Genomic DNA, 25,488 nt, shown 5'->3' on the forward strand with positions numbered 1-25,488 from the left:
ACAATTGTCAGTCTGGTGCCCAAATTCTCAGCTGAACAAGTAACATATGTGTGCTAGGCTAGGAGTACACACATGCATAGTGCGTAAAAGGGACCATTTCCACATGAAGCCATGGCAACATACTCCATACACAAGTACAGTGACTAGCAAGGATGTCACAGACGATGCAGGCGGAGACATTGCTGAGCAGGCATGGCCAAAGTTGAAGGGATCCGTCACACACCAAGGAAATGTAGACACAGGTCAGCACAACAATTGGGAAACACCCTGCAGGGAAGATGTCAGGTGCCACAGAGGAAGGAACACTCCTTTGTACAATGTCTCCAAACACTACGAGCTTACACGACCAAAGATTATTTGCAGAGACCTTGTGATGGTATGCAGATACCAGGGTCCACCCCATGAGCAGCACACTACAACATTTTCCAGACACCTAATACATTATCACCACCCCAACTCAGGGAGCAGCAGCACCAACATCAATACCAGAAAAGCAATAGTGTGCAAAGGAAAAACAAAATGCTTTATTCAGCATTCAGATGAAAATTTAGAAATGTACACTATTTACAAGGCCCATAGGCCAGTCCAGATGCGAAGTCCTGGGGGGGGACACATTGTCACGCTTCTCCCCTAGCTTGCCTGCACATTTGACAGTTCCTGTTCATCCACTGGGGGGGGCATCATGTGGGGAAGGACCAGGCACGGCAGGGACAGGAGGGGCAAGGGTAGGTGTTGTGGGTGCAGGGAAGGACGACTCCACCACAGGGGGTGGGGCAGCGCCAAAGGTGGTGGTTAGCAGGGCGCTGCATTAGTCCGCAAGCTCGGCCAGCGTCTCCCCTGCACCCAAAGAACCCACAGACCCCATGGAGGGGGGGTAGGAGGGATGGGTCGCAGCGCTATTGGGGGAGGTGGTGGACAGGGGGGGGCTCAATTCCCCTACCCGTGGAGTGCCTTGCCCGTTTGCGGGCTGGTGAACCAGTGGGGCTGAGGCCCAGCCCAGCTAAGTAGGTCTCCTTCTCAGATTGTGGGGCAGGGGAGCCAAGGGGAGTGACATTGGAGGGACTGGGGAGTGAGGAATGCGGACTCCAACTGTGGCTGCGTTTCTGCCTGTGTGCCCCAGACCCAGTGGGTGTGCCTACTTCCCCCTGAGTGTGCGTGACAGGAGGTGCGCGCTTGCCCTTCCGTGTTGGTGTGCTGCCTGTGTCTGGTGGGGTGCGTGCATGTGAACGTCTGGGTGTGCATGGGACAGGCATGGGAGTGGGAAGTGTGGATGGTGCAGGGGTAGGGGGGGATGCAGCGCTGCAGGAGACCCACTGCTGCCTTCAGTGATGAGTCAATGGACCTGAGCAACATCCGTTGGTCAGACATCGCTGCTGACATGCCCTCCATGTACGACACCATCTGTGTTAGCAGTCTGGTGTGGCCATGGAGGACACTCAGCAATGATGTCTGCCCAACCTGCAACTGCCGCAGAATGTCCACAGACTCGGCAGTGAGGGCAGCAGGGGAGACAGGGGCAGGGGGTGCGGTGCCTGGCACGAAGGAAACATGTTGTTGCCTAGCTCGGACAGAAGGGACCGGAGCAACTGGGAGGGCGGTGATGGGAATGGAGGGGGCGGCCATAGATGTACTGCTGCTGTCAGCTGCTGGAGCAGCCTCCGCCCCCTCTGGGAGCTCAGCCTCGGACCCGTCAGCGTCGTAGTCGCTGTCGCCACCAGACAGGTCCTCCGCCTGACTCCCCTCTCCCTCCGTGCCACTTGCTGCGCCAGACTCGCCAGCACTGGTGGCACCGGTGCTGGAATCCTCCTCCACGTCCATGCAGGTGTCTCCCTCTGTGTCCCCCGACGATGCTGTGGGCAAGGTGAAGAGACAGAAAATAATCAGACACCTGTATACATATGACACATGAGTCCAAACTAAAGATGTCACAGTGCATATCATGAAAAGCATCATGAGTAACATCTACAATACTACGCACGTATGTAAGCCCTGCACTACCCAGTTGGTTGACCCACCATGCTACTTGGAAACAATGGATATTATGACACAACAGCAAATAACTTGATATCGAATTTTACTGAGAAGCTAGTGTCTGGGGAAAGTTGAGCACCGCATCTGGACCACACACCGTTGCCAAAAATGCATGAGCAGGAACCATGTCTTTTAACTTTTGACACACGCTGCAAAGCACAAACATTAAATCCTGCACAACATGACTGGGTCACTGCATGTTGAGTGTCTGTTCAGACTATCATCACACACAGGCCAGACCTGGCAAGGAGACCTAAGGTTTGGACATGTATGCCTTGCCCGCACAAACCCCCCCTACCTGAGACAATGTGATTGAGACAGAGCAAGGACTTACACCTCTTAATCTGGGTTTACAAAAATGTGCATCAAGAACTCCAAAATGTACTCGAACTACCCCTTGTGCGGCTCACCACACATATCATTGACAAACAACCATCATCAGATAGTGGTACAGAGACACACAGGCACTGGCCAGTGTGAGTATGCACAAGCCACATGGGGTCACCCTGTACATTGGACACATGTAGCACACTTTACGTAAATACAAATGAGGCCCGGGATCAATGCCACAGAGGCCAACCTATGTTGAACACACAGAGAATGTCCACAGTGTTGGATGACACACATGATTCCTAAGAAAAGGTGTCTCAGGGGACTGTATTGGCCACACTGCTCCATGGTCCTGGATAGATCTGACTGCAACAGGAGCAACCATCCCCGCACTATGCATATCTCCCCCTCATGCACATCATGTCTGAGGCCACAACACCGGTCATGCATGCTGCAAGTCTGTTCATTTTAAGCCTCACACTCCTATGTTGAGACTCTGCATCAGTGCCAACAATCATGGACCCCCAAATGACTGAACTGGACAGGGCACAGGCAAGGTCCCAACACATGTCACAGACCACCCCCACACATGATGCTGCAATCATTGGGCACTTGGATTAACTGGCAGCCTAGATTACCTTGTGCAAGAGTGACTACACACAGACCAGGGAACACATGTCAAGGAGGGGAAGGGAGGAAGAACAGCACCAGTTGACTTGGGGGAACAGGATATGCACTGCACATATAAACCCTGGCAGTGTATCCAGGTGACTGAGCACTTCCAAAAGCTGGTGACACACAACAAACACACATGTACCTTCCACCTCCTTGCTGCTGTTTCTCCTGTAACCGCCTATCCATGTCAGGGAAGACCACCGCCAGGGCACGCTTCATTTGGTGTGTCAGTCGCCGACGCCCGCCGTGCTTTCGGGGAGGTGAGTCCTCCAGCAGGACCCGGGCGATCCTCCTGGTCCAGCACCGGATGTCCTGCCAGCGTTTCCTCACTTGGGGTAGGCGCCGACACCGACCCTCCACCGACACGACGGCCCTGACGGCCCGCTTCCAAATTCTTGCCTTCTCGTAGGCGGTTACCTGTGAGGATGACAAAGTGAGACAACATCACTACACCTGCTCCATGTCACAGAGACACACATTTGAACATTTTAGCTTTTTTGAACAGGGCATGGTATGCAGCCAAATCATAGCACCTTTGTCATAGGGACATGAGCCTCTGGGGAAGCCCAAATGCACTACGTGGCATTGAAAGTACACAGGTGGCATGAGGGGTGCGACACAATCACTGCTCATGGCTCACACTGTGCATCACAAGCAACACCAGGATTATGGACAGCACCTCAAAGCAGTCACATGCCCCAGGCCACTGACGCAACCTCAGCAGAGTAGACAGACACACACAGGCACAGAACAATCACCTGCCATTGGCAACTGCGGATACAAACCTCACTCTGCACATGTGCCACTTGACTGGGGGGTGTCACAGGTGTGGGGCTAGCCCAGCACGTCAGACACACAGCATGGCTCCCTGCTCACATCAGATGGGTAGAGCATATGCATCCTCCATGCAGCTGTGGTGCAACACTTCACATAGACACTCACCCACATGACAGGGAACATTCACACACAGCAATGTTAAGGGTGCGTACACATCATATGGACACTCTCACCACAGCTACACTCAACTCACACACATCTGTGGGTACAATCACCTTTCACACTGGGGGGACCACAGAATCACATCAGGACTATAGAAATAAAATGGCCAAGAGGATTAGCCAGGCTGAATGTGCCATGCACCATGCAGTGATTGTCACAGTAAGCACAATGCAAGTGAGGAGTGCAGACATGAACCACATAATGCTCTGCATGGGAGACATAAGGCATTCCCCCCCCCCTGGAACCTACTCTAAACAACATTGCATGTCTGTCACACCTGGACACAATGCCAGAAGTGATAGTCACAAAAAAGTGGCACAGTCAAAGCTAGTGGAGTCAGCACTCACCTGCTCCCCTGGTCTCCCATACAGGCTGGGATACTGTGGGAGGATGACGTCCAGCAACACCTCATTCTCCTCCTGGGTGAATGGCTGGGCCCTCTCCACAGACCTGGACATGGTGCCAGAGGAAGCAATGACAGCAGCAGTGGTGTGGAATGAAAGGTTGTGCAGGCAAGTGCTCTCTCATGGGTCCTGGCTGTCTTATATCTGCCTTGCTGGGCTGTTTCATTTACAGGAGTACAGAGTGATTGGTCAGTCTCATTTGCATCCTACGTTTCCTCCAATCCCTTTAAACATACCCCAGTGAGGGCCTTTGCATGGTTCAAAATTTGAGCATGATGTCAAGTCAACAACCACTTTGCAACATTGTATATTGTCTCCAACCGACTTTTGCTGGCAACCTGATGAAAAATTTTGAACTGGAAACTCGGTCTCCATGACAACCAGCATGCATTTAGGCCCTTATATTTGTCCCTCATGTGTCCCCTATGTAATTTGACAATCCACACACAGGTACAGTGCATTTTACACGTACCCCTACAGCACCAGTTGCACATTGCGTTTCACACGTCCGTGTTCACACTGTTCGTACAAGGACGTGTACACACTGGTCGTACATGTACGTGTATGACCAGTGTGTAGACGTCCTTGTACGAACAGTGTGTACACGTACGTGTACGACCAGTGTGTACACGTCCATGTACACACTGTTCGTACATGGACGTGGCAGTCATCTGTAATGGGATTGTGGATTGTGAGGAAGGCATCAATGTGTGTGACACTTCCCTCTGCAACATACGAGAGGCTACGGGTGGACATGGTGTGGGACATCCCCATAAGAGGCTCAATGGGGAATTGCAGCCTCTCCGTGTGCAGCAGGGGTTGTTTGGGTCACACCCTTCACTTGTGTGCCAGTTCGAGGGATTTACAGCATCGGTGGTGTGAAGGGGGTGTCCAGTGTAGGTCCCACATGTTCTGCCAAATGACCTGTGAGTCTGTTCACATTGATGCATTTCCCTTCCTGTTGGCCTGAGTAATAAAGGTGTTCCTCAGTCTCCAAGGTGCCTCAGCATTGTCAATGCAGGTCTCTTGCCACTGTGCATGCGGCATCTCTGGCATAGTTGTCAAAGATTGTGCATATGAGTCTATGTGTAGATGAGCAACATGCATGGTGTTCTTAATGGATTTGATTCTCCCTTGGACATTGAAGTCCATGGTTGTGTATGTATTTGGCCATGTTGGTCCCCACAACGGGCCCTCAACACCTGCTGAGGGTGTGTTGCCTGTGCACAGCTCGGCCTTCAGTTTTATGATCCGGTGTCAGTCATCTTTGGTGATTGTGCATCCATTGTCTCTTGGTGTGCCATTGAAAACCGGAAACTCCTTCCTTTACATACGCCTGTTGCAGTTGGCCCTTCTGACATCCTCGTCTTTGTGTGCAACTTGTGGCATATATTCCAGGACATGCCGCCTGCTGCTGAAGCACCTGCTGCAAGGGCACACAGAGTTTCCGGATGTGGCAACACACACGCCTCAAAGATGCTCCACCCTTCCTCCCTCCACCCATTCATTTGGCTGGCATCAGCTTGTCTGTGCCACTGTTGCGGCCACGCAGTGCCAAAGGCTGGACCGTCTGCACATGCAACGTGCACATTGCACGACCCTCATGGCCTTGCATGACCCACATCACACTACAGTCTGATGTTGCAGCCACCCTCCATGCAATGTCCATCCGCATATATACTGGCTGCTCTGAGGCATACACTAAGCGCACACACAACACCTTTGCATGATGAGTGTGCAACTCCGACTGCCTACACAGCGCTGCTATGCCTTCCAGGCCCTGTTACACCAACCAGGTCATGTCCCTCCTACTCCCCACCAGCTCTGTACCCGAGAAAGGCCATGTGCATGTGAGTCAAGGCTTTTGCATGTAGTATGGTGTCGTCATCTGGCACATGGCCCAGGTATCATCTCTCAGCGTGTCAATCTACAATGTGTCCAGGACCCCCCTCACCACCATCACATGCGTACAGCACCTCATCATCAGCTCGTATGCCATTGACAGCCAGGTGCTCCTCACCCTTACCAAAGACGGCGACATTGCCTGTTCAAATATTCAAGAATGCATGAGATCCATTGATGGATGGCTGAACATCAGCCACCTGAGGCTGGACTTGTACAGGACTGAGGTAATCATCTGTGGATTGTCCCCTTACATCTGGGTCAACTGCTTGTGTCCCACCCGCAAGAGCCCTGCACAGGCACCCAGTGGGCACGCACACAAGATGGTGTGCATCATGTATTGTTCGCTCACATTTGCCATGGTAATCACCAGCATCTGTACCTCAGGCTGCAACACCCTCTGCATTATGCACATGATCCACAGATCGATCCACTCAAATAAAGACAGACCATCCCCCAGGTCCACGACAACATCCGTGTCAAATACTGCCCTGCCCTCTACGGAGCTAGTACATCCACACTCCCTGGAAACTAGTCCACATCCAGGGTGCATCTGCACACCTCAGCTTTAACATCCCGCGCCCCAGCCACATCACCGTCCAGCAGAGATAGCTGCAATGGATCACTGTGTACTGCAGGATGACCTTCAGACTCCCCACCCACACTCAAAAGGCAGGCCACAACCCCGACCCAAAACCAACCTTGTACCACTGTCATCCGAGACCCCGTTGGGCCATCTCCATGCATCCAACCTTGCCCTGGCCACCATTCTTCACATCCACCGTACTCCAGCATGCAGGACATAGTTCTCCCACCTGGGAAACCATACCTGGGACTCCCTCCCCGGGAACCTCCACATGAGCCATGACCTCTACGCCTTAATGATACTCTTCCAAATAGGTCTGTCCGCACAGTTTTGCAAGCCCCCCCTCAGCAGCTTGAGGCCATCACAGGTGAGTATTGTGCTCCATGTCTGCAGTGAATGACACATTGTGAGCCATGCGTGTCCTGTACCAGACTCAGATCCAAGGGTACGGATGGGTGGAGTTAGTTCAACACTGAGGCATAGTTTGACATTTACACACACATATGTTGTGGACTAATGCAAAATGAATGCAACATGTAATTGTAGAAAAAGAGATTTATTCTCGGTGGGGGGCCTGTTTTGTGAGGACAAATAGGTGCTGTACAGTGTCCATGGAATCCAAAGTTCACAGGGGGAGATGGCATCCTAGTCAGTTGGAGTCATCAGAGTCCAGACCACAGTGTTGGTCATCATCTGTCAGACTGTGACCAGCAAGTCCATGTGGCAGAGAATGTCATTGGATGTGGTGCTGCTGTTGCGCAAGAGGGCCAGGTGCCAGGCCAGGTGACCTGGGGGATGTGGATGGTCCGCTGCCTCTCATGGTCTTTTCCGTGGACGACCCACCTTCCTCCGATCACCCTCAGATGCAGGCCTTGACGATGTTTGGGACGCTACGTCGGATGAATCCTCCTCCTCCTCCTCCCTCCCTGTGGCTGGTGCTGGTCTCTGCCTGGTGTCACAGGGAGGGTTGCCCATGTTGTCGGCGATCCGACGGAGTGAATGGCTCATGTCCCTTTGCACCGCCAGGAGCTCAGCCAGTCTTGCCTCCATCCGTCCTTGGTGTTGTTGTTGACTGGCGTGTTGCTCGGCCTGCAGGTTCTTCATCTCGCCGAGGGTCCCCTTGATGTCTGTGAAGCTCCCCACTACCTGACTGATGCCCCTGGTGTCACGCCGATATGTGTCCAAGATGTGGCGTATGTGTGACATACCGGTTCCCTCAGCTGGCTGGTCAGGTTCGCGCCTCCGCCTGCCTCCACTCCCACTACCCATGCCCACACGAGCCTGGCCTGCCGTTGTGGGCACATCGGGTCTACGGGACCCCTGAGGGATGGCATTTGCGGGGTAGCCTGCCTCCTCCTGGGTGCCTGGAGAACCTTGTCCCTCCTGGTCAGACTGGCTGTGTTGTTCAGTTCGAGCAGGGCTCCTGGGTGTCTCCTGGGATGTGGCAGGAATGGGGGTGGTGGTTGGCACCGATGTACCTGAAACAGGTGCTACAGGGGCTTGGGCACCAGAGGGGCCAGGTTGGTCGGGGTAATCCACGGAGTGGTGAGAGTCGTCGCTGCCGGTGGGATCATTTTCACGCCGAGCCTAGGACTGTGATTGTTCCCCCCCATTGTTGGGGGGAAATCCATGACGTTGCCCTGTGTGTGAGAGAGAGACAATGTCAATGCTGTTTCATGCGACATCCATGTTTCAGACATATTCAAGTTGGCACAGTTCCTCCATGTAGTTGTATGTGCCTAGCATTCCTCTCTTTGTCCACTTGTGGATGGGTATGTTGCGGGGGACAGTTTGATATGTTCTTCGGAGTGTTAGACGTGTAGAATTTTGGCTAGAATTCTTATTTGGCTATGGATTGAACTTGTTGTGTCACATGTCCATTGTGAGAGTGGATGAATCCATTGCCTGCCCCAGGGGTGTGTGCTGAAGTAAGGGGGGGGTTGTGACCGGGCCTGCTGTTGTGTGTAGTGTGATTTGTCATTGGCTCCCAGGTGATGTGTCTGTCCCCTCATGGTGCATGCTGCCATGACAGTGAGTGTGAGTTCTTGTGCTAGGTATCTGAGCTAGTGTAGTTGGTGTTTGAGTGTACAGTGGTCACAGGAGGGCATTGTGCTGCATACAGCGGGGCCAAGTGTCAGCTACCTTGTCAGTACTTTGCCAGTCCCTGTGCCTTGGGCATGGCGCATGGGTATGTACCTAGGCCATATGGGCTAAGGGCATTGGTGTCTGCTTCTGAGTGTCACGATGTGTTTTGTGAGGCCCACCCTCCCAGCCATCCAGTCTTGGGTTTGTGGTTTGTGTAGCCTGGGACATGGCATGGCCTTGCTTAGTGAATAGGGCATGGACATGTTAGTGGCATGAGCGTGGTTTTTGAGTGTGGTTGTGTCCGGTGAGGGCTTGGGCATAGTTGCGTGCACTTTTTGTATTTGGGGTGTGGAGGCCATTGCCCCCATGTAACGTAAGGAGTTTGTGTACTCACCAGGCTTTGTGACTCCTTCGACTCCGTGTACTCCCACCGGCGGAAGCAGGGCCATCACCTTCTCCTCCCAGGGATGGTAATGTACTGGTCTGCGGGGCAGCCCACCTCCAGTGATGTTGCTCTGGGCGTATTCCTCGTTCATTTTCCGCTTGACTGCCCTACGCAGATCGTACCACCTGGCTTGGCATTCATGCCTGGTCCTTCGGATGTACGCAACAGCATTCACCTTATCGACGATCCTCTGCCACAGGCTAGCTTTTTGGGCTATGCTGGTCTGTCTGACCAATGTTCCAAAGAGATGTGGCTCGACCCTGATGACTTCGTTGACAAGGAGGTCCAGCTCCACCCTAGTGAACTTTGGATTCTTGTCTGTGGGCATGGTGTGGGGTGTGGGTGTGGATGTTTGTGGGTGCGCGGGTGTGAATGTGACGGTGTGTGTGTGAATGTGAAGAGGGGGTGTTTGTGAAGGAGGTTGTGTGAAGGTGTGTAAGTTAAGGTGTAGTTAAGGTGTGAGTAAGGTGCAGTTGTTTGTCTGTGGGGTCTGGCAGCAGTGGGTCTGTTGCTGAGGCTCATGGGTTGTGTGTGTGGGGCCTTTTTATTGGTCCATTTGTGGGTGTGGCTGGGTTTGAATTTGTGGTGGGTGTGTTATAAGAGGTGGTTGTGATTTTGGGCCTCTGTTTGCCTGTTTGGATGTGCCATGTCAGTCATTGAGATGTATTTTGTCATGTAGACGTGTTTTGTGGTGTTGTGCGAGTCGAATTGACCTTCCTTGTGCTGTTTTACAGTGTCCTGGTTCTGTATGTAATGTAATGTAATGTAATGTAAAATGTAATGTAATGTAAAAAATTCTTATAGAGCGCAACTTACACCGGACGGTTTCTTGGCGCTAAGCACTTACTTGAGCAGAGGCAGAAAAAGAAAGAAGAGGGCTTATGTATAGATAAAGTGAAAGAGATGGGTTTTGAGAAGGGATCTAAAGTGAGGGAGAGAAGGAGAAAGTCTGATATCCAACGGGAGTGAATTCCAGAAGGAGGGAGCTAGAAAAGAGAATCTGAGGCCACCGTGTTTTTTGCGCCTAAACCTTGGCGTCTGGAGGAGCGCGTGATGAGAGGAGCGAAGGTGCCTAGAGGGAACATAGGGATGCAAGAGAGAAGAAATAAAAGAAGGACCAAAACCGGCCAAAGATTTATGAATCAGACAGCCAAGTTTAAACTTGCAACGCTCCGATACAGGGAGCCAGTGCAAGGATTTGAGCAGAGGGTGGACGTGAGAATGTTTGGGGCAGTGGTAGATCAGGCGAGCAGCCTGATTCTGTATCAGCTGTAGTCTTTTAATTTGATACTGTGGGATGCCTACATACAGAACATTGGCATAGTCAATTCGAGAAATGACTAATGCCAGTAGTGCCAGAGTGAGGGCCTCGGTGGTCAAGAAATGGGCTATTTTCCGAATCTTCCTAAGCTGGAAGAAGCAAGAAGACACAGTGGCACTGACCTGGTGTTTCATAGAGAGATCGTGGGAAATGTAGACTCCCAGACTTTTCACCTTGTCAACCGGGCAGGGGGACCCAGAGAAGGGGGCCAAAACATCGAATTCCAGGGGTTGGATGGGCCACAGACAAGAACAAGCTCAGTCTTGTCGGGATTAGGCTTGAGGTGGTGAGCACCCATCCAATCACTGATATGACAAAGGGTGAGTTGGAAATCTTGAATTGCTTCGTCAGATGAGTCAAGGTTGAAAACAAGCTGAATGTCATCTGCATAATTAAATGCAGTGACATTCCTTCCCCGGAGGGAGCGAATGAGAGGAGTAAGATACAAATTGAATAAAAGTGGTGACAAAGACGAGCCCTGTGGAACGCCACAGGTAAGCCGCATTTTGTCAGCCGAAAACTGGGAGAGCCGCACAGATTGATGGCGGTTAGTCAGAAAGGAACGAACCCAACTAAGGGCCGTCCCACTGATACCTGCCTCTTTGACACGGTCGGCCAAGATGGTATGGTCGACCGTGTCAAAGGCCGCCGAAAGGTCTAGGAGGATCAGGGCTTGACTGGTATTAGAGTCGGCACCTCTACGGAGTTCCTCCATGACAGAGAGTATAACTGCTTCCGTCGAGTGAGCAGGTCTAAACCCGGCTTGCTGGGAGTCTAAGAAATTAGACTCTTCAATAAAAGAGGTGAGGACTCCAGTCACGTGAGTCTCAAGTACCTTACTCAGGTAAGGGAGAAGGGAAATAGGGCGAAAATTGCCCATAACTGTAGGATCGGCATTAGGTTTTTTTAAAACAGGAACCACCTCAGCATTCTTAAACTGGCTAGGCACCTCACCGAACAGAAGAGAATTGTTCAGGAGGGCTAGTGGAGGGGTGGGGCAAGCTGAAAAGGCAGCGCGGAGGATCGCAGGAGGGCAGCAATCGATGGGAGAACCAGAAGAGACTTTGTTAAGCAGAGAAAGAAAGTCGCATTCAAGTATAGGGGGAAACTGAGTAAGAGAGTGGGGATTAGAAAAGGGAGTGATATCAGTAGGGAACATCACCGGGGATCCAGAGAGGATACTGTGTTTGATTTTACTGATTTTGTCAATAAAAAATTGATTGAGGGAATCACAGAGAGCCTGAGATGGGAGGGGTTTGAGGGTCACCCTATCAGGATGTGAGAGCTCCTCCACAATAGCAAAAATTTCTTTTGATTTTTGTGCAGAGTTAAGAATTTTGGTAGAAAAGTAGGCCTTTTTTGCAGCTGAAATGGCCTGTTTGTATTCGCCGGAGAGTTTTAGGAATTGTAGCTTTCCTGAGTGATCGTAGTTTCTGCGCCAACGGCGCTCGGCTTGGCGGAGTCCCAATTTTAGAGATTTGAGGCTGTCCGAGAACCATCGATGTGCGTCATGGGGACGCTTAGTTCTAATTGTCTTAAGGGGGGCAACCTTATCGCTGGCGGACTCCAGCCATTTAGCAAGTGCGACTTCTTGGGAGTCTATGGAGCCGGAACTGGGGAGAGCCGAGGATGTAAGAGATGTAAAAAATGAGTCAAGGTTTGCTTTATTCCAATTGTGGGCCAAGAGGCTAGGGCCTCGGCTGCGAGAAGGCGGTGGAGGGACCAAGAGGGAGAAAGAAATTAAAAAGTGATCGGACCAATGACAAGGTGTAATTGTGAGCGACTTAATACCTAGATTATAGGTCCACACTTGATCAAGAGTGTGGCCCTTAGAGTGAGTAGCCATATGGATATGTTGGAGGCCGTTGAGCCCAGTTAATAGGTCGGTAAAAGCCAGAGAAGAAGAGCATTCAGAGGCGTCTGATGGCCAATAGTTGAAATCTCCCAGAACCAGAAGTTTGGAGTAGTTAATAATAAGCTGGGAGAGTAAGTCGCCAAAGAGCAAAGAAAAATTTGGCATATGTTGGGGGGGGCGGTATACCAAGACGCAGGTAAGAGGAGACACCGAGGATTCAAAGCGGATAACTAGGTAGTCAACCTGAGGGATATCGGGTAGGGAAAGGGAGGTAAACCTAAGGGGAAGTTTAATAATGGCGGCAACGCCGCCACCCGGTTTCCCAGCTGGGCGGTTGGCTTGAAGAATATAATACCCAGGTGGAATGGCTGCCAAAATGTCAGGGGAGGAATCCTCGTTCAGCCAGGTCTCAGTTATAAGTAGGATATCTAGTCAGTCAACGTCCAGAAGGTGGCATATGTCAAGTTGATGACGGACTAACGACCGAGTGTTTAGATATATAATTGTTAATTCCATGTTGGCAGGAGCCTGAGCAGGCAGAGATGAGGGGGGAGAGGGAGTAACAATATGTCCAGAAACAAGGGAAGATGGGAGGGTCCGGAACTCAGGGAAAGTCCTGCGGGCTTGTAGAATGCCAAGTTGTTTAAGTTTTAACTGAATAGTAGCGGCCAGCGGCCGGGATATGTGTAGAGAGATTAAGTCCCTAGGGGAGTAGGATAAAAGTTGGGCAGAGTAACAGGCCCCAGGCCCCGGCCGGCCGCGGACGGGCGCAGACGGGCTTGCCTTAGGCGCGCCTTCGGCGCGCCAGCGGCGCGGTCGCGACATCGTTCTTGAAATAGCGGAGGTGCGTGGTGCGTGCGCAGACAGCAGCAACAGCTATGACGCTACCCTTCGTATTGGGAGCGTGAAGGTGGCGAGTGCAAGTACATGGAAGTACGTAAACAACTGATAGGCGCAATGACAAGATTTTAAAAAGCTAAAATACCCCCCAGGAGCATAACACACAGCTCCTTAGCCCCACAAGTGAAGATTAGGACAAAATTAAAACGAATTAGGCAAGGCAAAATAGTTGTAGCAGGTAACAGTTCCTAACCTCAAGGGTGCTGCTGCGCGGCCGCGATCTCGCTCCTAAAATAGCGGAGGTGCGTGGCGCGTGCGCAGACAGCAGCAACAGCAGCTATGACGCTACCCTTCGTATTGGGAGCGTGAAGGTGGCGAGTGCAAGTACATGGAAGTACGTAAACAACTGATAGGCGCAATGACAAGATTTTAAAAAGCTAAAATACCCCCCAGGAGCATAACACACAGCTCCTTAGCCCCACAAGTGAAGATTAGGACAAAATTAAAACGAATTAGGCAAGGCAAAATAGTTGTAGCAGGTAACAGTTCCTAACCTCAAGGGTGCTGCTGCGCGGCCGCGATCTCGCTCCTAAAATAGCGGAGGTGCGTGGCGCGTGCGCAGACAGCAGCAACAGCTATGACGCTACCCTTCGTATTGGGAGCGTGAAGGTGGCGAGTGCAAGTACATGGAAGTACGTAAACAACTGATAGGCGCAATGACAAGATTTTAAAAAGCTAAAATACCCCCCAGGAGCATAACACACAGCTCCTTAGCCCCACAAGTGAAGATTAGGACAAAATTTAAACGAATTAGGCAAGGCAAAATAGTTGTAGCAGGTAACAGTTCCTAACCTCAAGGGTGAGTATGAGTATTATTCACGTAGGTAAGGTCCGTACATAGGCGATGCTGGGTGGGGGTGCTGGGGTACGGTGTTGGTGTACGGTGCGTAGAGGTACGTGGAAGCTGTACAGTCCTGGGGTGCGTCACGTACAGGTGGGGGAGCTAGGGTACGGTGTTGGGGTACGGTGCGTACATGCACTATGGTCCTGGGGTACGGTGCGTACAGGTGGGGGGCTGGGGTATGGTGTTGGTGTACAGTGCGTACAGGTATGGGGCTGGGGTACAGGCCTGGGGTGCGGCGCATACAGGTGGGGTGCTGGGGTACGGTCCTGGGGTACGGTGCGGAGGGGGGGTATGGTGCTGACATGTGCGGGGGGAGGTGGGGCTGTACGACTCGTATCCGGGCACAAGTTTACCCGTGTACATGTGTGCTACAGCGTTCGCTCCATACGGGCCATTTTACATGCGGTAGTTTATTCGGACGGGTGGTACGGATCGTACTTGTGCGCTCGGACTTCAGTTTTACGATTTGTATGTAAAACTGTCCGCGGACGTCTCGTAGACTTTTCCCGTAGCGAATCGTATGTATTTTTCACGTACGAATCGTACTTGCCCGTTTGTACGGGACTTGTACGACTCGTACGTAAAAAATACGGATACAAGTCGTACGGGAATTAATTTTACCGGATCGGAATCGGCACCAGAATGTTTCCAAATGTGGGTATGTGTATAGCCGGGTAGAAATGGCCAGGTTCCCCCCACATTACTGAGAGGACCAAGTTGTACATTGTTTAGTGGATGTGGTAGGGTGTCTTGGAACCAATTCTGATGTTCCTAATATGTTAATTGTATTTTTACCTCTTCATGAGCTCTATAATTACCCCTATGTTTAGTCTGAAGGTTGTTCAAGCTTGATTCTTTAAAAGCGTTACCCCACCACAGTATTTTTCCTTTCTTTGAAATCCATGAATTAAAAATGGCCCTAGCAGTTAACATTCCTGTTAACTGTAGATATGCTGTCACAGCACAGTTACTGGCACAAGGGGTTCCCTGTTTGGGGGTGGAGATGTCACCTCTGCGGTTTTGTCCCTTGAAGCAAATAAAACTGAAGGAATTCACAAGCATTCCACATATACACTCCAGCTGCTTTACCAGGTAATTATAGAGCTCATGAAGAGGTAAAAATACAATTAACATATTAGGAACATCAGAATTGGTTCCAAGACACCCTACCATGGATGGTTACTTTATGCACCTATTTTTTCATCCCTTTATGTCCTGAACGTCAACTTTTCCTGAAGTTCCAACTGAAGGATCAAATCTGTCAATTCAAAAGACTCTCCTCAACCACCTGGGGTTTCACTACAGTTCTGTTTGTGGTCATAGCCCATCTTTGTTCAAGAGGTCCCCTCTTAATATTCATCTAGAAGATATCCTCTAAATCCATGAATCCCCTTCCATTCTAATCCGCACCGGAACATCAACCTTTCCTGAGGCTCAAATGGAAGGATCAAATATGGCTCTTTGATTCAGACTGTCGTCGACCCCCTGGTGTTTCACCATGGTTCTGTTTGTGGTCGTAGCCGATCTTCATTCATGAGGTATCCCTCTCATCATTTATGAATATGATGTCCTCTTAATCCATTAATTACCTTCCATTCTAATCCTCACCCTAGTCTTACATTTGACCTCATATACACTGTAGGCTTTCTAATGAATTCAGAAAGCCTTTGTGTACTTTGTCTAAAACAATGGATGTTTTAGGCTTCTCCATTGATGTTAACTTGTGCACATTCAAACTTCCTCCAAGAAGATTTCTTGAATCAAGCAAGAATTGAGGTCATCAATACCTGCCCACTCTCTTCCACTCTGATCCTTGGTGCATCTATTCTGTCTTTTTTCTGCCTCAATCCAGGCCATTTACCTTCCCCACTTCCCTTCCAGGCCCTCCAATGTTGTAACACAGTTAATCTTCAACAAGGCTGGCCTTACTTTCACCATATTTTCCTGGGAAGGGAGTCACATTGTGAATTTCTTAAGTAGCTCTCGAACATTGAAGCCTGGAATGGCAAGGCCACTTCCTAATAGCGCCATACTTTATCACTGAGTTGAATGCAAGCAGGTTGTGGGCATTTAAATGGCATGTTCAATTAGTTCCCACTGTCGCCTGTAGAGAGTGGTCTCCACTCCATATCAATGCCCTGGAGCATTTTGCTGGCACTTTTGCCATCTGTCATCTAGGCAAAGAGAAGGCTCAATCCTCTGTACTCTTATGAACTTGGCTGCTCTTCATTGTGTAAATGATCTCAGAGGCAAAAGATGAAAACCTCTTGCTGATATCTCCATGGATCATTTGGCATATTTTCTCTGAAACAAATGGTAAATATGGCAGAATATTTCCCTGGCACTGTCAATTCAACTGAAGATTAGTATTCTCCATATCTTTTAAACACCAGTGACTTGAAGCAGACTCCCCAGGCTGTAAAAGCCATGCTGAACTTTTGAGGACCCATCGATCTAAACATTGTTCCATCTAGCATCAGGTGTTAACTACTGGGTTTTGTGAGTTGTCACACAGATCCAGAGGCTTGGACCATAGACACTTTCTTTGAAGGACTAGAGCCATTTCCGCCCTTATGCTTTCCTTCAGTTATCCCTTATTGCTGTGTCCTCCTGGTGGCCAGATGTTTTTCTTGCTATCACATCTTAATAACAACAGGTAATCTTTTTGAGACTTGTCTTCCTTGTCTTCTAGAACTGATCAAGAACTGAGCCTCTTCTGCTGTCTCTCTTTGATTCCCTTATTCTGAATTTGGAGAGTTTTCCCCATGACCCACTCTTTCAGGGTCAATTTTGTCTTCTAGCATGGAGCATCTCTGGGTATCCTCGCCTTGGTCAGATAAAACTCCCTGATGACCTGGTCTACAAGTCCTGGCTCCACCTCAGATGACCTCTATGTCCCTGATGTTCTTCTAACTGGCTGGTCTCCAAAGTTCCCAACTTCCTCTCCAAAGCCTTCCCAAATTGTTCTCTTTCGATATTACCCTTATATTCACATATCCTTTACCTCACATGACGCAGAAGAGTTTGAAATGTTAATCCACTGCCTACTGTTGGCCTCCACTTTTCATCTGATGCGGCCATGTTCTTCATTTCAGTTCGAAATAAGACTTCTTCCTTTTCTCTTGTTTATCTTTATTATTTTTACCCTCTGTGAATATATATTGTTTCCTGCTTGAAAGAGTACTTTCAAGAACAAGTCTTCCCAGATTTTCTTCTAGTGACCAAGTTCTCATTTCCTTCAGGTCTCTTCATAAACCTCTCTCCTGCTCTACCCTGGCCTGTTGGATTTGGGAAGTTCTGTTCTCTGCACGCACCAATACTGCTCTCTTTGGGGCCTATTCCACCAGTGGCGCAATGGCATCTAAATTCTTTTCATTATCGCAAGATATTCTCTGGGTTGCAAATTGGTCTCATGAAATCACTTTCATAAGCTTCTCTTAAACCTGTGAATTCAATGGCCGATTCTGTCCTTCCAGGGCTGTTAAGTTGCATATTATTTTTCCTCACTGACTAGCCATAACATCTGGATTTTACTCAGTTTAGTGCAGAGGATATCTTTTATTCACTAAAAGACAATGAGGTGCACTAAACATCCCTGCCACTAGTCCCAGGTCATGTTACATATATATGCTATTTCTACTACAATTACCCTATCTTTGATCTTGCAAATTCTCCTTGCTTCACATTGTTTCCCATTTTCTTTCAGATCTCTCTGAGCCTACTGGTCTGGATCATTTGTCTCCTTCCTTCAGATGTCTTCCACTACTCTGCCATGCCCTTCTATTTCTGGACATTGGTGCCACTGTCTGCAGTCCACGGCGTTCCTTCAATAATGTAGAGTACTGAAGGCCAGATGTACGAAGCTTTTTTTAGGATGAAAATGGCCCAATTTTCAGAATCAGGTGGGATGTGACCACTAAAAGGCCTTTTATCATGTATTCGGTAATACATTACCGAATCAGAATGTGTGTGTGTGGCTTCATACTGAATTGGTGTTTGTAAGGGTAGTGTTTTAGGGTGTCCCTTCCAAACAGACATTTGCAGTAGTATGTATTAATGTTTTGCAACCGAATTACAGTCGCAAAACATTTATTTTTCACAAGCTACTGGAAGGTAGTGGTAAGACATTCGCAAACATGAAGGGATCCACAAGAGAGAATGTTCAACAAATATTTTTTAAGAGTAGGCTGTGGTCCCAGGGACCACTGTCTAATTGTGAAAAATGTTAGGCAACCATTTTAATTGTTTTTTTGAAAGCCAGTCCGTTCGCCCTTAAGCAAAATGGGCTGCATTTTTTAAAAATTATAGCTTTATCTAAAAGCAATCATAGACATGGTGGCCTTCTGACCTTAGCAGACCACTATCCATGTGATGGCTGTGATTCCTAGTAGGTCGCTATATATGACCTACCTCATACATTTTCATGAAGTAGGTCAAATTGTGACCCACTATGACTCGTGTTTTTATGAACCAATTAATACATAGGTCGATTCACAAACTAAAACACTGGTCACAAAAATACGAGTTGTATATTGCAACCAGTGTTTTGTGACCAGTTGTACGTACATCTGGTCCACTGAAGCTTGTTGTTTGTACTTTCGATGCTGTTTTGCCTTCTTTTTGTCTGCAAAAAAGGAGAATTTGGGCCTGATTTAGATCTTGGTGGATGGGGTACTCTGTCACGATGGTGATGGATTTCCAATCCGTCGAAATATGAATCCCATTTTATCCTATAAGATTTAGATTTTGGCAGATGGGATATTCGTCACCTTGTGATGGATTAACCAGTTGGCCAAGATCTAAATAAGGCCCTTTGTCTTCTTTCTGTTACAGGCTCATAAAGTGTACTATGGTGATGTTCAAATGCTTTTCTCAGGGTATTTATTAGTGCTGTTTGGAGAAGTAATAAAGGCTGCTTTGAATACTATGTGTGCCTCATTGTCTTGAATAAAATCTCAGATTTTCTCTAGAGAAAAGGTCGGAAAATCTGAATCCATTAAAATCTATTGTAACTCACAATATTTGATTAAAACATTTTGGAGTTCATCATCATCATCAATAAATCTTTTTCGGATGCAAATCAACCAGAAAAGATTACATAATAAAAACTTTGCATACAATTAAAACAATCAATTTACGTTAAAAATATTGTTTTAAGCAATACATAATCATTTACCAACCATGTTCCAAAGCCGCACCGCGGTGGAAATGTATTTATAAATCATTAAACAAATAAATTCATCTTTCAAGAGGAGCAACTATTGTAACCCAGTCCTGCACTTTCTTATATTTACAAATCTTAACAGTGGTTTTCAAAAAGCGCGTCTAGGAGTAGTATAGAGTCCACAGAAAAACATAAAATGTAAAGAGCTCTTTGCTGAAACTGAGTCACAGGGACACAAATCCAGTTCTGCATCACAATGTTCATCACGCGGGTAGGAAACCAATAAATGGGCAATAACCATCCTAAATCTTATGAGATAAAACATCTTAGGGTGGTTCAAATAGAAAGAGAGATAGGGTTCAGTAACTAAAGAACAAACCAGCAATGAGTGTTCGACAATTCTTTTCTTGCTATATTCTAGATGATCTCTGACTTCACAGCTATATGTCATAAACAATCTTTTCAATTTAACTCTTGGAATCTTGACTATATTACCAGGAGTGTCATTACAGTCTGGGAGCCCCAGCTTCCCCAGTAACCCGTGTATATACATAATCCAGGGAATTTTCTTGACACAGTCCAGTTTCAAACAGTCAGTGACGATTTAGGACATTCTCTTCTTTCACCCAAATACTACACCATAACAGAAGTGGTGATAACTGGAGACAAAAAGATAGTGGGGCTACACCTAATTCATTATGACTAATAGTAATGGCAGTACTTTTAGGCACTGTTAACAACCGTTTCAGGAACATATTTTCAACTCTCTGTAAACCAGCAGTGTTACAAAACCCCCAGACACCAGGGCGGTACAAAGTGATGGCGCACGTGCGCGCCTTGTATATATCTGTGATGACTTTTATAGGCCGGGATTCTAGTTTTTTTTAGTTTTTAACCTAATTTACAACTTATAAGCAGTGAAAAAGTGACAAGTCTACCTACCATTTGTCAATAAGTGCTTATTTTTCAGAACTCATGGAAATCTTGTTTGATAAATATATTTATAAATATATGCATTTATAAATTCATACATATTTATTTTTAATGTTACATTATTGATACAGATAATAAATGAACACATGAATATATTAAAAAAAGACATGTTTCTCTGTTGTTTTCCAGTTTTCTGGGTCGCCTTCTACAGCTGGTGAAGCAAAAGGTGAAAATGAACCTCAGTAACCCTGCTGAAAATGAACAGTCGATTCATGGAGTCCAAGTTAACTGCTCTACATCAGGAAGGCATAGCTACATATTTATTATGGTTCCAACTGTCTATAGTATTATCTTCATTCTGGGTATTTTTGGAAACAGCCTGGTTATTTTTGTAATTTGCTGCTATATGAAATTAAAGACGGTTGCTAGCATCTTCTTGCTGAATTTGGCCCTAGCTGACATTTGCTTTCTGCTCAATCTACCCCTCTGGGCAGTTTCCACAGCGATGCACTACGAATGGATCTTTGGCAACTGCTTGTGTAAGATAGCATCAACTGCGATAACCCTCAACCTATACACCAGTGTCTTCTTACTCTCCTGTCTCAGCGTTGATCGCTATATGGCTATTGTTCATCCAATGAGGTCTCGTCTTTGGCGCACTATGTCGATTGCCAGAATTGCATGCATCGTTATTTGGGCGTTAGCATTTGTGGCGAGCTTGCCAGCCACTATTTACCGCGAGCAAGTGTACATTGAAGACTTAAATTTAACAGCCTGTGTTTATTTCTACAATTCTAGCAATAGCTCTCTCCTCGTTGGCATTGGCCTAACAAAAAATGTACTTGGGTTTTTGGTTCCTTTTTTGATCATTTCTATAAGCTACATTTTTATTGGCAAGACCTTAAAGGAAGCCTACCAAATCCAGAAAAACAAATCGATGAGTGACGACATATTCAAGATGATTGTGGTCATCGTGTTAGTCTTTTTCTTCTGCTGGATCCCGCACCAAGTCTTCACTCTCCTGGATGTGTTAATTCAACTTAAAATAATAACTGATTGTCGAATCCACGACATTGTTGACACCGGAATACCGATCACCATCTGCATAGCATACTTCAACAGCTGCCTAAATCCATTTTTCTATGTCTTCTTTGCAAAGAAATTTAGGACACACTTTCTTCAATTACTAAAATACATACCTCCAACCATGAGGACCCACCAAACTTTGTCAACAAAAATGAGTAGTCTTTCCTACCGTCCATCAGAAAACATTAACTTACATCCCCAAAAGTCAATGGAGTCCCGTGACCTTGAATGACAATATGTACCACAAGGCACATGTCCTAATATCTTCTGACTGCCTGTAGGTGGAGCTATGAAATTCACCAGAAAGCAGTGTGGTCCCTTGGGTGAGACACACTCTGCATCAAGGAAGGATGTAGTACAGCACCTGGCGTTTGCAAAGCAACCCTCTTCATCAGAGCTGTTGGAGAGACAATTGAAAGCAACTCTTAAAGGATTTGAAAAGTGCATGAACAAAGCAAATGTCAGTAACTGCAGTGTCTGTGGAATTTATTGAAAAGCAGATGCAAACAGGTTTACTGTGGCGCTTTGGCACATAGAGTGAAAATGTTGCATAACTTTAGCAAATGAAGAGCAGAAGTGGTGCTTAGATATATTTGAAGATCACCATGGAAACTGTAAAGTCAGCATCCTGGGTTGTCAAATGCTAAATTGGTTTTGTGGCCCCCAGAGTATAATATCAAAAAACCCTGTAAGAGAGCATACCATTCTAACCAAAACCATCCACCATAGACTATATGCAATTTAGAGGTGATATACATGATTTAAGTTCTAGGTATTTAACACAAAATAGGGTGACCCATAACCTTTTTAAAATTATTTATTTATAATCCGTTTGAATGTTACAGCTGCGCTACAGCAGCATTGCTCCCGGCGACCCATAACTTTTATTCACGTGTTCAAAAATGTATACACAAATGTTTCAATGCAGTCCATGACTGTGTAAGGCACTATAAGAATTATTAAAGTCATGGGGAAACAATCGAAGGGTCCATAAAGTTCCACCAAACACACTCTTGTTGGGGATATTTGACTATTTTGCCAGATCAACCAAGGAACGCTCTAAAATTAAAATTAATAGCCTATACACTTCTTAACGTTTCTTTCAGTGAATTATTGTCACAATGCGGCTTTCAAACAAAATAGTGGTAGTTTACTAATTTGCCGCGCATTAGACACTCTCTGTATCATTTGAAGTGAGTTAGTCTCCACAATATATACAATATACTAAGGGAACTATAAATGTACTGTTCTTACATCCACCTCTACTTACCTTAGGGATAAAGTGGCAATCTATATTTTGTGCTAAATATTGCTGAAGGTCATTATTTCAACCATGACGGTGTGAACCTTCCACAATTTTTGCACTAACATCTGCCTGACCAATTTGTGTACAATGAATTTTTCACTGACCTCGTAGTCCAAGAACAACATCAAAATAATAAGAATGTTATACATGTGTGGGTCAATGCAAACACTGCAGTGACATTGCCCGGTCAGTGATTGTATGACTGATCATCCACCAGTACAATGCATGCAATCTAACTCCAGATTATCAGAATACATCCACAAGAAACATTTACCTGAAATGAATATAAATTACATCATTTACATAGTTGGTGGCTGTCCAGATTGTGAGCCGTGATTGTGCCCCTCGCGCACAGGAGCTGGGCTACCTCTAATCTGTGACACCAAGACTGAAACTCATTTATTTACAGCCTGTCCCAGTATTCATGTGTTGTTGTTTCTGAATGGTTCAGATATGCTCCCTTGCTACCCTCTGTTTTGAGTAGATGCCATATGTTGAAAGACCCACATCTCTGGGCGAGTGGCTAAAAATATTACCCATGTGGAGGGGAAGAATTGATTCCTTATTTAGCCATCTTCAAAACTGCCAAAGATAGCTTAAAGATTTGAATAAAGAATTCAAAGGTAAACTTCTGATTATGCAGCATTAATTGACCAGGATTTCTAAGTACTCTGCCATGCTCCTGGAAACGGTCAAATGAATGCCAGAGCCTGCTGTAAAAAAATGTATGTGTAACATTGCTTTGTTTGGCCTACTTCGAGAACCATGGCTAAATTCCACCAAGCGTTTGACCATCAAAAATAGCATAACACACCCTCAAGACACTAACCGTGGCTATTGGACTTTGAAATGTGAAGTGGATTTTTTAGAAATATATTGTATTGTAATATGGTGCGTCTAATTTCAGTAGTGCACAGTCTTGTGAATTAATACCGTGCTGTGTTTAATCACCACAGAGACCGCGTAGCTTAACATCTGTGAGGCGTAAGTGCGTGCAATATTGCCTTTATATAGACCAATCATATCTTTGTACATGTTTTTGCTAAATAGTTCCCATTTGAAATATAAGCATTTCATATCAATCTAATTAACATGACATATTATGACATCACCATTCTCCTACAATAGGAAGTGGCGGGAGGCGAACACCACCCTGCTGCCATCAAAAGTAATCTTGCCTTACAGTTCTCAAACATATTCACTACTGTAAATACCTTATGAATGTGAAAGGAGACTGAGTTTTAAGAGGCAGTTGATGCCAAGTAGAAAACAACAAAATATGGGGGCAGATCTATATTGGAGATGCGTCACTTTTGTGACGCAGCGGCGGTGTAAACCCTGCGCCACGTTGCGCCATATTTACAACGTGACGCATCTATGGAGATGCGTCACGATGTAAAGCCCTACGCCACGTAAAACCTGCGTCAGCTTTCACGTGGGCGTGTCGACAGAGGGGCGGGGCGTTCCGTCGCAGGAACCCCCCTGAAAAGTGACTCAGTCAAATCTATAAGATTTGACTGAGTCACTTTCCCAACGCTGATGCGCCAAAACCCTGCGCCTGCTTGAAGCAGGCGTAAGGCTTGAGGCACCATGTTAGGGATAGGGTAGGTTGGAACAGTGCTGGAGTTGCGTCGTGCTTGCGACGCAACTGAAGCACTGCGCCAACCTTACGCCATCGGATGCGTCACGCATCTGTTTATTCCTGCGCCATGATGCGCCGCATTGTAAATGCGGAGCATCATGTGTGGCGCAAGGGTAAACTTGCGTGACGCATCATTCCTGGCGCATCCTTGCTGATTTGCAGGGATGCGCCAGGAAACATAAATCTGCCCCATGGTACTTTAGACAGGGGCAGTAAAGAGTGTTTTAAGTGGAGTGTACCTTGAGTCTGCAATCACATTAGACTAACGAGTAACCTAGGAGAAAGGCCATGCTTGATGCCTCCGGCTTCCTAGTAAGACATTTGGAATTAAACATGGCTGTGTGAAATCATATGGCTGATCCCAGAGTTCTGCATTCACTTTACCAGCAGCTAAGAATAAATGTAACATATAACATTTTACACGGATTGGCAGCCATATACCTCATGCAAAATATGGCTTCTTGTGAAAACAAAATATGGCAGCCCCTGTAATAAAGATATTTTAGTTTTCACCCATGAAATAACCATGTATTTTCTTTTTAATTTTTGTTATGTATATTGTCACAAAAAGTCCTATGATGTTTGCATTACTGCTATGTAAATATGTAATTATACAAAATATACTTTTTTTAAATATTTAAATTTTATGCATCCACCTTTGTCGACAATGCCCGTGATGTATGTTTTGTATTTCTGTTTTACAGGTAGACTCATGCTTGCGTGTATTGTATGTGTATGTATATTTATAAAAATCACACCGAGACATTAATACTATGTGACTAGTGCGTTCATTTCCCTCGTGCTGAATTCTTCATTATAGAGATCATGCGCCTCTTGTCATTTTTAGGACATTTTATCACCAGCTGTTTTTGTGTAAGATGCATTGACTAGCTATGGTCCAGCTGAACAATACTGACACTGGCATAGTAAGGCCACGAGTGCCCAAGTAAAGGATTCCACTGGATATACAGATGTGAAAG

General features: G+C 46.9%; 1 protein-coding gene across 3 annotated transcripts in view; it reads left to right on the plus strand.

Moving 5' to 3' along the window:
• Positions 1-25,271, plus strand: part of AGTR1 (angiotensin II receptor type 1) — a 170,227-nt gene extending 144,956 nt beyond the window's left edge. For 2 of the 3 annotated variants that reach the window (XM_085635043.1, XM_085635041.1), the window contains exon 2: positions 20,664-25,271. In XM_085635043.1, coding sequence (XP_085491169.1) covers positions 20,707-21,792 — 1,086 coding nt within the window. In that variant the 5' untranslated portion in view covers positions 20,664-20,706 and the 3' untranslated portion in view covers positions 21,793-25,271. Of the gene's footprint in view, positions 1-18,159; positions 18,280-20,663 lie in introns of those variants that run through there. The other variant, XM_085635044.1, reaches the window with a different exon arrangement.
• The last annotated feature ends 217 nt before the right edge of the window (positions 25,272-25,488 follow it).

Source organism: Triturus cristatus, chromosome 11 (assembly GCF_964204655.1).
Source record: "Triturus cristatus chromosome 11, aTriCri1.1, whole genome shotgun sequence".
Taxonomy (NCBI): Eukaryota; Metazoa; Chordata; class Amphibia; order Caudata; family Salamandridae; genus Triturus; species Triturus cristatus.